The following is a 13242-nucleotide window of genomic DNA, read 5'->3' as shown; positions in this document are numbered from 1 at the left end:
CAGAAAAGTCAATCTTGATTGATGGGCATGACATTTCACACTCTGTGTTTCTCCCAAGCTTTTTCATGTTCTGCTCTGTAACCCTACTTAATCCTACTCCCTCTAAAACCACTTACTTCTTTCCCCACTTTTGCTCTGTTGGTGCTCTTCATCAAAAGCCCACTCACCTACAGAACCATTGCCTGTGCGCTTTATCTGTGATGCAGACCGTGTGCTTCGAATACCAACCAGCTAAATGCCTTTAAAATCACACAGACACACTGATTCACTTACTGTCTTACTGGTGTCAGGTAGCATTAGTGCAAACAAGATGCTTATTAGCCTTGCAATTGATAATTGGTTACTGGCAACCACTGGTAACGGGGCAGTGCAATTATTGTAAATCCCAGCTCTTGCATCAATTAGATCCACCTGACAGCTTAAATATCCGTCCATTTAAATATCCATCCATCCAGTCTGTGAACCGCTCATCCATTTCAGTGTCATAGGGGGAGCTCGAGCCTATACTGACTGCCCCAGGGCAAAAAGTACAATAGATCCTGGACAGGCCCCCGGTCTATTGCGGTCTGAGTTTTGAGCACATCTATAATATTTTATTTTTTCAGCTTTGTGCTGTGACTTTCCAGCAACAATGAGAAACAAATAAACTGATTTGTCTTTCTCATAGGTGTATTAAAACGATCCATCTCTGAGATCTGATTATTCTTATCTGGTTAACAGTATTGCACTTTTAATGTACTTAGTCGATGGAATTTACAATGATCATTGGATTTCATTTCAGGAGTATTACCATACATTTGGCATGCAGTATGTCCTGGTTAAATGAAATTAGAGCGGAAATGTTGCCTCCGAGCTATCCCCCGAGGGATTCAATAAAGAAGTGTCTTATCCTGATTCATATTTATCAGTGGTGTGTGCATGCATTTAGAGAAAAAAAGAAGAAGAGAGAATGAACTTAGTAATATCACAACACGAGCGTGCTGCAGTGAGTGATTGATCATGTGGACTGGGGCCGTCTAATGTAACCCCGCCGACCGACACTGACTGGCTTGTGACAGCTATGATAAATGAAAACCCACCGGCCAATGTCTTACTAATGGATTTCCATGTACTCTTTGTGCCTACGCACACACACACACACACACACACACACACACACTCTGGCACTTGCATCTTACTTTCCGGTAGTGATGCTCGCAGGACACGAGTACGCTGGCATATCCAAGCATACTTTGAGTAATTATATGAAATATTTTTATTTGATCTCAAGAGTTAAACTGTGTTTTAGAATTTATTATTTAATAAAATAAATAAAACATTCAAGCCTTTGCTGAACTAATGACTTCTTAATCAATTCTTGAGAAAATGTATGAACAATTTGACAGTCAGTTTTTAAAGTCATTCATTAAGAAACAGTGTCCAACCCCAAACACAATAACACTTAATAATAAATCAATCGGAGCGTGGCCATTTAATGTCAAGTAGTATTTCCTAACGGTTGGGTATTTATGGTCATATTGTTTGTTCTTTATTTTCCAAGGCATTAACTGAGGCAGCTTTGGTTTCTAAATAAAGCTCGTGTCGTGTGTACAGTTTGTTTTCAACTTCGCATTAAATATGATGTAAAATACATTAAAGAGTGCAACAGGATGCATGAGAATGCAAACGAGATCCTGTTGTGATGAATGTCAGTGTGTGAATGTTGATCAGTCTTTATAAATACACAATGGGGCACACCAATTACCCCTGTCTTCAGAGGACCCCTCAGGGTTTCTTCCATTTGTAGCAAAAAGGCTACAGAAATAAATAGGGTCTTATACCATGGAAGCAGAAGGAGTACACCATGATGGATTGATCTGCTCCGTCTGCTCCTCGGAGTCAATCAATCATCTTAGCTTTGGTGCTGTTTTCGATAGGAATTTTCCACACTCTGTTTTGCCTGCAGCCACAGAGAGCTGCTTCTGGGTTTGGATAACCAGAGGGCATTAGATATCTGATTACACCCCTCCTCTCAGTTGTCACCATTACTATTTGTCACAGAATAGAGATAAGGCTGCTAGAAAGAAACAAACTAAAAACAGTACTTCCCCTTCACACAGAATGAAGGCTTGAGTTGCATCTGAAAACGCGCTCGGTTTCTTTCTGCTCTTATACACCACGGACAGTAAATGGTCGATAGTAGGTCATATATAAGCAGTGTGAGTCTTGTTTGAAGCTAGCACTACCCCATTGATGACAATATAAAGTGTACGGCAACAAGACAAAAAACACAGCAGAGGGTGTTTAAAAAGTGAGATGGTATTATAGCTACAGCCATGACACTGCGACCTCATCAGGACTTCAGTGCTGGAACAAAGGGAGTACTATTACAAGAATGTGGCTTTAAAATTGATTTACCAGACAAGAAAAGCTCCACACCATGTTTCTCTACATTTTTTACATTAAATGCTTTTAGATTTATGGCCAAAGAGTGTGACTTCCATCATTCAGTCAAGCCAAGTCACTCATCTGTGCTAACCTCATCAGCTTATTCATACAGGCATGGAGATGAGGTGAAAGGCAAACGTTGAAGCGGAGAGTTTTGCTCTCATGCTAATAATGTTGAGCAGGGTAAATGCTGACAGAACTGAAACTGCTCAAGATGTAAAGAGCTGATTGAAACAAAATTTTTAACAAACCAGTTGATGGAGAGAGATTTAAATGTCTAGACTTATTTATTCTTCTTTTGCTCCTGGTGACTCGGGAGAGGCAAAATGCCTCATGATAGAGCAGTATTAACCTCAACTGAGGATATTCTTGGGCGGTTGAAGGAATATTCGAGGGTGCTTGCATATCCTTGAATATACTTATTTTTTTTTAGTTGTTCAGCACTTTTGTCAACAGTTGCTTTGGCGGGTTTTTGAGCCTGCTTATAAATAAATTGAATTGAATGTTTTGCAGTCTTGGAAAATGCATTTTGACTGCGTCCTTTAAGTGTCCCGGGGGAATACTTAGGAGTATGAGGTCTCTGGGCTGGTATTGTGGCCTGTTTGATCCCTGAAAAACTAACAAGTTTTTATTGCTGGCAAAAAGTCAGACTCATTCCCAGTGTTGGACTTCCAATCATAATTTCTGTGCCTAGAAGTCCTGAGCAAAGGATTTCTAGGCACAGCCAATGGCCACAGGATGTCCACAGGATGTTATCTCCGCTTTTTGTGGACGATGTGGTTCTGTTGGCTTCATCAAATGATGACCTCCAGCTTGCATGATGAGCCCCAAGTCTCCCCAAGTCATGAGTGAGAGAAGCAGGAGTTTGACAGTCAGATTGATCCAACCAACAACGCCTGAGAGTGGAAAGCAAGGCTCTCAGTTTCCCAACCCTCACCTATGGTTGTGAAATCTGGGTAGTGACTGAACCAATGACAGTAGTGGAAATTAGCTTAATCTGAGGGTTGGCTGGGCTCATCCTTAGAAGTATGTTGAGGAGCTCAGTCATTCAGGAAGGAGAGGTGAACCATTATTCCTCTACATCAAAAGGAGACAGTTGTATGTGGTCTGGGCATCTGACCAGGAGACCTCCTGAACACTTCTAGGGTCAGGTGTTGTAGTTGTGTCCATCTGGGACAGACCCAGGACAAACTTGGGACATTGCATCTGTTGGCTGTCTTGGGAGTGCCCCACTGGCCACTGCTATAAGATGTAGCTGGGGAAAGGATGCTGACATGGACATGAATGGATGGGTGATTTATTGTTATTGCAACTTTCCTTCCAGATAAAATAAGCTAATATAGAATATGCTAAGATATAGAGATATAGAATATGCTGTAGATATGGAGAAACATTGTCATTAATTTTTTACTTTGTTTAACTGACGATCATTTGAACAGAGTGACAGAATCAGTAGTAATAACATTACTGGGCTAAAACTGCAAAGCATTAAGGTCGATTAAATGCCCGAGTGGAGTTTATAGCTATGAAACATTTTCACTTACACAAACTAATTTTATCTGTAGTGAGTAGAAAAGTACTGCGGTCGTTCTAGCAGTTTAACACAAAAGATTAACAAAATCACAGCGTCTGTTGGGAACAGGATCTGAAAAAGTTGCAAGAGAACTTTAGTTTTTCAGTTCTGTGTTGTCACCTAAAGGCATGGTTACGATTTACATATTTGGCGAGCTTTGAAAATAATTCTTCATAAAAATTGAAGTCTTTGATGTACCTGGTTGCTGAATGGTTGCATCAGATCAATCCAACCATCTACTGTAGGCTAAGTTGTTCTCAGAGATGAACAGCAAGCTTTTTCGTCACCTCTCCTACTTAACCAGGTCAGTTTCCACACTATTGCATTTTTTCACCTCATCTACATTTTCAGCCCGCAAGAAGTTTAATTCTCTGCCGGTTTAGTCCCACTTTCTTGTTATTAAACTTCCAAACCCCAATTTGCCTTTAAACTCTTATACAGTAATTCATTAAGGGTAATGTGTATTCTTCCTTTGTGCCGCGCTGTCTCTGTGGGGTTCAGCTCCATTTGCATAATATTTGGTCATATGAGAATGAAAATGGACCATGCAATCTCTCATAAGGCCGTCAGGATGGAATAAACACCCGTTAGCATTTCTCGTTTAGTTTATGAAAGGAAATAAATAGCTTGAGATTCACAAAGACAAACACTCACGCATCCACAGTCACTGCAGACAGACAGATTTTACACTGTGACATTTACACACAGAGTCAATGCAGGAAGCGCACGAACTCAGGGAAATCCAGCAGCAGCTGCTGAATGTTTGCAATAATCAGTATATCGGTTCTTTTTTCCCCTCTGGTGGTTGGTTCCTAAATGACTTGACTTTCATGTTACAGTGACTGGTGCTTTGTAGCGGATGCTTTTAATCTCGGAGAGAAGATGCTTTTCATGTGGGCCACACAAAGCTGTTTTTGTATTATCGTTCAACATCACTGCAGTAATTACTGAAGCTCGGCGCGAGGGAGACTTTTATGTTTTAGTTTTTATCACACGCGCTGTCAAGTTGCTGTTGCTAACCACCACATTAAAGGTTTAGGGTTAAATCTCAGTAGTTATCCATCTTCGAAGACTTTGACTTATGTAACAGGAAATAAAGTAACGATTTGTCGGTTATTTATTGTACTTTCTACTTTTTTTCTTTTACAAATCTTCTCTAAAACTCCCTTTTAAAAAATTTGTTGAAATGCATACTGTCTTAGTGGACAGATTACCACTTTAGGGATTAGTCACTGTAAAAATAGCATCAGTGTTAAAACAATACTGTATGCAACACGCCGATAGCTCATGTATATGTATATAATAAGATTAAAAGGTAGCAGTAATGACTTGCTTTCCACCCATACATTTACTAATTTTAGAAATTTAACCTATAAAAAGGTATTTTGCTTCACAGTGGAGAGGATCAACCAGCTGTATCAAGAATACACTGGAAAAAACTAAGAAACCTCGGGGCGGTCTGAGAAAGACTTGCAGTCACAGTGGAAAAGTCAAAAATAACCTTATTCGGTTGGATGTTGCGAATTGTTGGACTGATTTGTTGTTATGTGAGTAGTTGACAGGTACTGCATGTTGAGTTTTTTACCTTTTCACCTCATATCCTGCTAAAAAAGAACCTAAAAAAGCAGAACTTGTCTCCGTTAGTGCATAACTGTGTTTTCTCTGATTTTGCAGGTGGCCTGAGAGGAGCATCCATCGTTGACTCACTAGACACTCTGTACATTATGGGTTTGATGGATGAGTATAATGATGCCAAGGAATGGGTGAAGACCAGCCTGGATCTAAATTCGGTGAGAAACTCATTTTAATGTCAAGTTTCATTTTTTTTTTTTGCATTTTACTTTCGGGCAACTTGGGGGCAACAACCTCCCCTCCATCAAGCTTAACCACACTCTTACTACATAAGCATAATGAAGTTTTCAGCTGTGACCGTGCATGCTCGATTGATTTCAAGCTGTGCTTTTGTGCTTTAACAGCGACATTGTGTCCACTGAGTCTGACAGTTTTCCAAAGCTCAGGACATTCCAGCAGAAATCAAAAGCTTCCTGTGTGGCCACCAGCCACGCCGTGTTACCGACTGATGGAATTCTCTGCCTCTCTGAAAGGTCTTTGTGGGGCAGAAAATGTGATAAATAAAGGAGAGAGGGCTGGAGCAGGGTTTAAAGGGTGTTGTAGATTAAAAAAATGTGGGAGAGAGGAGGCAAAGAGAGGCCATGACCCTTTCATTGAGCGAGTCTGTAAAGGCTGGGTTGTGAGCAGCGAGGGTTGCCAGTTCTGATATCATGTTGAATTGAGCGAAAGCCAGTGAAAGTGGCAACCAGGAAGGGCTTTTAGGGAGTTTGCCGCTAATAGGTAATTTGTGAGCCTGTTTGTCAGTGGGTTTTTTTTTATGTTTTGCAAATGAAGGGGGTCATTTCTGGGCCACTCTTGTCAATAAAATGTGGTTATGTAATAGTGTGTAATTACACAAAGCTTGCAAACACAACTATGTCATTATGACTGTCATCATGGTAGGCTACTGTAGACTCTAGGCAATAATTATACCAATTCACTGCCTGTTATGACAGCACGCCAAATGTCTCAAGTTGAAGTTGTTTTGTTTGTTGACAGTTAGCGCCAAAAACACTTGTTTATTATGAGTGTGTTGGTGAAGAAAACCAATCTTAACTACATTTGACACGTGTGGCATACTGCACATGATGCCAGTAACACTGAACTCTATTTGAATAATATGCAGTCTACAGCTCTGCTGGAAAGCAGAGGGCTAAAAGACACTTCCACTGCGTTTAAGATGCACTTTATCGCAGCACGTTGTCGATCACTGCCAGATAAGAGGCCATAAAGAAATGCACAGTGATTGTTATTGCCCGCATATCAAAGCTGTTATTTTTCTCACTCATGGCACGCACAGATGTCACTGATACATATGCACAGCCAAGGACTTGGAATGAGACGTGACACACACACACACACACACACGCAGTTAATGCATTGAATGGCCTTTTCCAGTGAAGAGAGAAAATTCTTAACTTTGACTGGAGCTGTGGCTGCTGGAGACGGCCAGTAATTGCAGCTGCTGACAAACAGCCACAGTGTCACCAATCATAAAGACAACAAACGCGGGTTTACACTTCACAGTACACTTTGTCATGGGTGTTATATGCCACAATTTGTTAACTTCACCCCTTCCCGTCTTCATCAGGGGTCACTGCAGGGCAGCGACTCGCAATTATTCTCTGTGGGAGAGTTAAAATTATTTACATGTCCTCATTAAAACGCTGTTCTTTGTCCTGTAAGATCTGATTACTTGTCACATTTTTAAAAAATATCTCATTTTCCGCCCAAATTACAGCATTTCAAGTACAGAAAACTGTGCACTTTAAACGCAAACACACACAGTGACTTCTACATCTTCTTTCTGAATGTCATCATTTTGATAATGAACTACCTTTTACAGTTAAAATAGATAAAACAGCACACTGGCTCATCATAGGGATTGTCAGATTTACTATGAAATGGATCACCAAGCTTGTCGAGAGCCTACAGAAATTTTTCTGATGGCCTCATTTTTTTTTTTTTCTTTTCAAAATGCCACTTAAGGAAATGCATGCCGCATAAAAGCAAAGGCTGGAAAAATGGAGCACATAAGGTCAATAGTTTGTTCATTAATATAAGAAAACAAACATGGAAGTAAAAAAGAAAAACAAAATGCTTTATTTTTCCCAGATTTAGGAAATTATTTTGTTGCAATCCTTAAAAAAAATAAATAAAATTGAAATGTATAACAAATAGAAGTGCTTTAATTAGATTAATTATAACATTAATTACAAATAATATTATATATATATAATCAGTGTTGCCTTACACATTACTTGACCATTATATTACTTAATTACTCTTGGGAGAAAGTTCTTCACACTACTCGTAATGTAACCTTAAATGCATTGTCACATAATTACCAGTTATCAATAGAAACCTGAGGCTACAGTCGCACACACTGACATAAATCCTTGTCCTAAGTAGGACACAGATCTTTCTTTTAGTGTTAAAGTTCAAACAAAAAGCTGAAAACACAAAGCAAAGTTGAAAACCAGCTGAGAGAGGCTTCAAAACGATTGCCTGTGCAGGTACAGATGGAGGCTACAGTACTACACAGTACTACAGACCTGATTCCTCATCACTGTTTGGTTTTTGTTGAAGATCAGGTTTGGGCTGCTTGGCTGAGGTTGTCAAACACTCATCTTTAATGTCACTCCGAGTTCTTTGCTAGCCTTGTGTTAGCATGCTGTTTGTGCAGATGATTAGAAAGAGCTAATGTTGTGTTAACATTAGAATGCACAGCAACATAGTAGTGATAATGTAATGTAATGTGATTACTTAATTTGCGCTGAGTCATGATATTACTGCACTAGCAAAAAATTTAATATTACAGCATTGCATTACTTTGTAAAATTTGATACCTCACTCTCTATATAACAATTTTTATAAAAATGTCAAATTACTTGATAAATGAAGTGTGATCTATTTCAGTTAAAGGTGCATACAATAGTACAAGGAATGGAGCAAGGACACACGGGGGTTTTCATGCTCAAGTTTTTCTTTTAATTACATTACTGTCAGCAGATTCAGCCAGTCACACTGCAAAGCACTTTGTTAGATTTATCTGCTCAGGCCTGTCTGTCAGCCATAGCTTGACACATTGTGACAGCTGCTCTGTAACTTGTTAGCAGTGAAACAAGGACAGAAGGAAGAGGACAGTGTTACACTAGCACAGACTTGACAGTGTTTGCAGCAGGTTTCAGCCTCTTCGCCGAGAAACTTGGACATCAGCTGCTCATTATTATCCCGTTTCTACAGGATTTCTTCTTTGTGTCGGAATGAAACCAAACATTACCCATGTTTATATTTTTAACAAAATATAATATGTGTTTAGTAATACCAAACCAACAGACCTCAAAATTCTTTGCCAAGAGAACAAATTAAATTCCCTGAAATCTTCCTTAATCATATGACTTTGAAGCATCGACAAGCTTCTGATGCATATCTGAATGAACAACTCAGCAGACAGAATGGCCATGCTGGTGGCTCAGCCAATTACCAAGACAAAAGAAGCTCCAGAGTATATCTGCCCGTGTTGGCCTGTGCCATGCTTCTCTACAAGCTGTTGTTGCATAAAGACTGAACAAGTATTTGGCAACATCATCACACGTCAGCACCGAGGCACTTATTGAGGCTGATGAAGACTTATTTATGTAAAGAACGGTTTGGTCAGTATGACGACTAAGTTTCAGTTAAGTAAAGTAGCTGCCCTCTGTGAGCTCATCAGACCTTTTCCCATTAAAGCGAGTAATTAGGTGTGATTAATGTCGACTTTAAGATTGGACTGTATTCCCTTATGTTCCCTTCCAAATTTTATTACGCTTTCAGAGCCTCCCTTTCTCCATTTCTGCTCTTTCACTTAGTTATTTCTAATCTCTCCACGGCAGTTTCTGTCTGGCTCAGTTCTTTTTATTCATCATCGAGAAATCTATGTGTTGAGTCTGTTAAAGCAACATTGTGGCAAGTGATCGCTCTGATCTACAGTCATCCAGTTTCAACATGTTGCTGAATGTTATGGAGGGATTGTTTTTGTCTGTTTTTTTGCTAAGAATAAATGCATTATCACAGGTGATGACCCTTTAAGACAGCCGTCCCCAGCCCCGGGCCAAGGAGTCTTTTGGTACTGGGCTGGGAGTTGATGCTCGTGTGTGAATTTTATGGGTTTTTTTGTTTTGTTTTGTTTTTTTAGGGGTTTTATCGGTTGTTATTGTTATTTTTTTTATAGTTTTTATCATTAACTCGGTTTCCCTCTGTCTTTTCCCGAGTGTTATGAATAAGTCTTCTTTTTTTTGGTACCGGTACTGGTTTTATTTTGTTGTATTTATCCACGACACCTTAGATGCTGGTCCATGAAAATATTGTCTGACATAAACCCTCCCGGTTGGGGACTGCTGCTTTAAGATGACATGAAGAAAATGTACTTAAGGCCATTATTAAAGGAAGATCTTCTTTTAGATAAATTAAAATCCCTAAATATTTGATTATGTCAGTTTGGGTTTGATAAATCATTAATACGTCAGGCAATTTCTATCATATATGGTTATTTTTATATTGATCAATCATGATCTCAAGGTTTTTCACACATATTGTAAAACTTCTTTAACTGCAAGGAGATTAAAAAAGAACCCAGAATTACTAACTACTGTTTTACCTTTTTTCATTTGTGACATTTTCCAAATGTCGAGAATAAATTTGTTAATATGCCCAACAATGCATTGTGTACATTATGCAAACGTGTAATGTGATTTTTAGACTGCACTGTGTTAAAGGTGGACTAATGTGTACAGTAAGTAGAAGTGCTGTCATATTAATTATCTTTCACAGAAGCTGAAGTGTGCACATCTTCTCACTAAAGCTCAGCCTTTGGTGATTTTTAAAATTACTGCTCCTTATAGATTCAATCTTCCCCCTGTGATTTTGCTGATGATTGCTATGAAGCCTCTTTAGCATAACTAGAAACATCCACCAGCAATAACTTCTTATTTACCATGTTGACGAATCTCCAGAGCCCCACCAGGATGGCAAAATGACTGGATAATATGCACACTCAGGCCTGTGATTCCACATTTTGGATCAAGTTAGTGTGAAATCTCCTGGGTGTTATTGGTAGAGACTGGAGTAATGAGCTGTATTTTATTTTATTTTTTATATTTCGTGGCATGTGCTGCATTTCTCCATCCCTGAGCGATTCAGTAGCGTGGATGTTGGCATGTGTAAGCCGAGTGCCACTAAATTGGACAGAGTGCGTAAGAGGAGGGAGCTTGTTATTATTTCTGAAGGGAGGTCGAGATGCTGACAGTCACATGCATACATTGCAGCCTGTCAGTGTGGTGTCAGAAGAAGGAAGAAAGAGCTGTCAGATCTGGACATGATGCCATTTTTCTGACCTGTTAAGAGTACATGGTGAACATGGTTGTACTCCGCCGTCTCAGGTGTGCTGTGGCTCGTCTCTTCTCATACTAAGAGAGAATAAAAAAAGTCAGACTTTTGTGGGTTTGTCTAAACTGTAAATATACTGGCGATGTGGGGAATATGTTCATGGGAGCTACTACTACATTTCATATTTTACAATTATTATATTAAAATGGCATATTTTAGCACAGTAATGACTATGGTTCCTGTTATATTTGTGAGTGTTGTTAATGGTTATATGTATGGAAGCCCATTTCCGCCACTAAAAAAGGAAGTATTCATAACTGGAAATTTCGAGTTATTTTCTCGAAATTTCGACTTATTAACTCAAAATTTCGAGTTAGCGCTGCCAATCAGTAATCTACGTGAATTACGTCATTTTCTTGTTACCCGGAAGGATATGGCGCAGAGGAATGCACACTCAAAACTGGATCGTGATCTACCAATGTATAAACTGGCGCTTTCGAGAGTACGTTTGCTGATAGTAACACCATGTGATTCGGCTAATAACACAAGGATTTCATCATTTGTGAAGCCACGCTGAAAATACTCAGCAATTTGTGCATTCATGACTGGCTGTAATACAGGTAGCTTAGCTGTAGCATTTCTAGCTGAGGGCTTCAGCTTCCGGGTAACAAGGAAATGACGTCATTCACGTAGATTACGGCTTGGCAGCGCTAACTCAAAATTTCGAGTTACGAGTTACTTCCATACATATGTGCACAAATTTGTGCTATAAATCTTCATTCCCACGTTGCAGAGAGAGATGTGTACTTGTGGTGTCAGTGCCCTCACATTTGTTTCAGGTCCCCTGCTGTTAGCTTATGTAACAGATAATTATGAATAATGATACTAATTGATAATGTAGTAGCGTTGCATCCAAGTCTTGTCAGAATTGTATTAATAACACTCTGCCCTTGTTCTCTAGTCAGTGCTCTCTGTAGCAAACACTAAATAGTGGGCGGGTGAGTGATTGAACACACGGACAATCCAAGCACAAGCTTAGTCGTATTTATTTGGGTGTTTTTTTTCCTCTGCCCTTGTTTAGTTTTGTGGTTGCTTGCTGTGAGCCCAGTAGGGGTTGTTTCAGTAGCAGTGAAGCAATGAGTGTTTTCTTCAAACTGTGGTGGAAGCTGAACAAGCGTGCCTCACCCCAAAACATCCAAGAAGAAAAAAAACAATTCCTCAAATCTCCCTAAAGTCTTCTCTGTCAGCTCGAGATATCGGCATTAGCTTGAGGTCTCACTTTCATTACATCCAAATCAAATTTGCAGCTGCATAAAGCACGGCGTCGAGAAAATAACCGAAGTGTATTTATACGAGTGTCGTTATAATCCAGATGTAATTGACTTTTTGGTAGAATGAGCGCAGATACATTGCACATTGTTGTTGCTGTTAATCTTTTGAACCTCAAAGGGACGCTCGGTCCGGAGGCCAGAAAGAGTTTGTGCTGCCAGTCCAGATACAGTTTCAGACTCTCACATGGGATGCACTCCTTTCACAGAGCAGAGAAAGTTTGGTGAGAGACTAGAAGAGAATGAGCAACTTCATCAAGTATTTCAGAGACTGCCAGCAGCGTCTCACCAAGTACTGAACAATGCGGTGTGTCTACTGTGTACACATGTGCAACACAGAGCGAAACCTGAGAGAAATGTGTGGTAACTATTATTACCAGAGAAAAAAGTTGTTGACTGAGTTCAACTTTGCAAATGCCTCAGGCAAATATAGAGCACTTGTGTAGGTTGTTATTCTAAAATATTATAAGCCAACAAAGATATTCTGACTATTTTATGCATTTTCATGATGACAGTTCTTAACTTGGAGATGCCATCACATTGTTGAAATAGACATTCAGTGTTCCCCACCATGTTTTTAATCCCAAGGCTTGTAAACCAGTCTGTTTTTAATCAGTTGTTCGTGGGTTATTTTCCAAATGTGCGCTCACATTTGAGGACAAGAAAAAGTGACATTAGTTGGTAATGAGAAGACCTGGAGCAAGGTTGTTGTTTACCTCCAGAGAGCTGTTTTTTGACCCCCGCTGACACCCTGTCTGGACTAAATTAGACACAACTTGCTTCTAGTCATGAAGGCGTCTGAGGAAAAAACGGTGTCATTTACAATACCGAGGGACGGTTCGGTGAAGACGCCGTGCCCCTAAGCTGAGGTCAAGCTGAGCTGACATTCTGTCCCAGGATGCGCAGGGCAAAGGACATTTTGCGTGGGTAGTTCAT

The 13242-nt window shown here is 39.7% G+C and overlaps 1 protein-coding gene across 2 annotated transcripts in view; it reads left to right on the top strand.

Annotated features, from left to right (window-relative positions):
- LOC116320966 (mannosyl-oligosaccharide 1,2-alpha-mannosidase IA) overlaps positions 1 to 13242 on the top strand; it is a 185748-nt gene that overhangs the window by 101042 nt on the left and 71464 nt on the right. For both annotated transcript variants that reach the window (XM_039619400.1, XM_031740712.2), the window contains exon 3: positions 5675 to 5790. In XM_039619400.1, coding sequence (XP_039475334.1) covers positions 5675 to 5790 — 116 coding nt within the window. The remainder of the gene's footprint in view (positions 1 to 5674; positions 5791 to 13242) is intronic.

The sequence above is a fragment of the Oreochromis aureus genome, linkage group 11, assembly GCF_013358895.1.
Source record: "Oreochromis aureus strain Israel breed Guangdong linkage group 11, ZZ_aureus, whole genome shotgun sequence".
NCBI classification, from domain to species: Eukaryota; Metazoa; Chordata; class Actinopteri; order Cichliformes; family Cichlidae; genus Oreochromis; species Oreochromis aureus.
The sequence above is the reverse complement of the archived record's forward strand: the minus strand, read 5'-3'. Positions and strand labels throughout refer to the sequence as shown.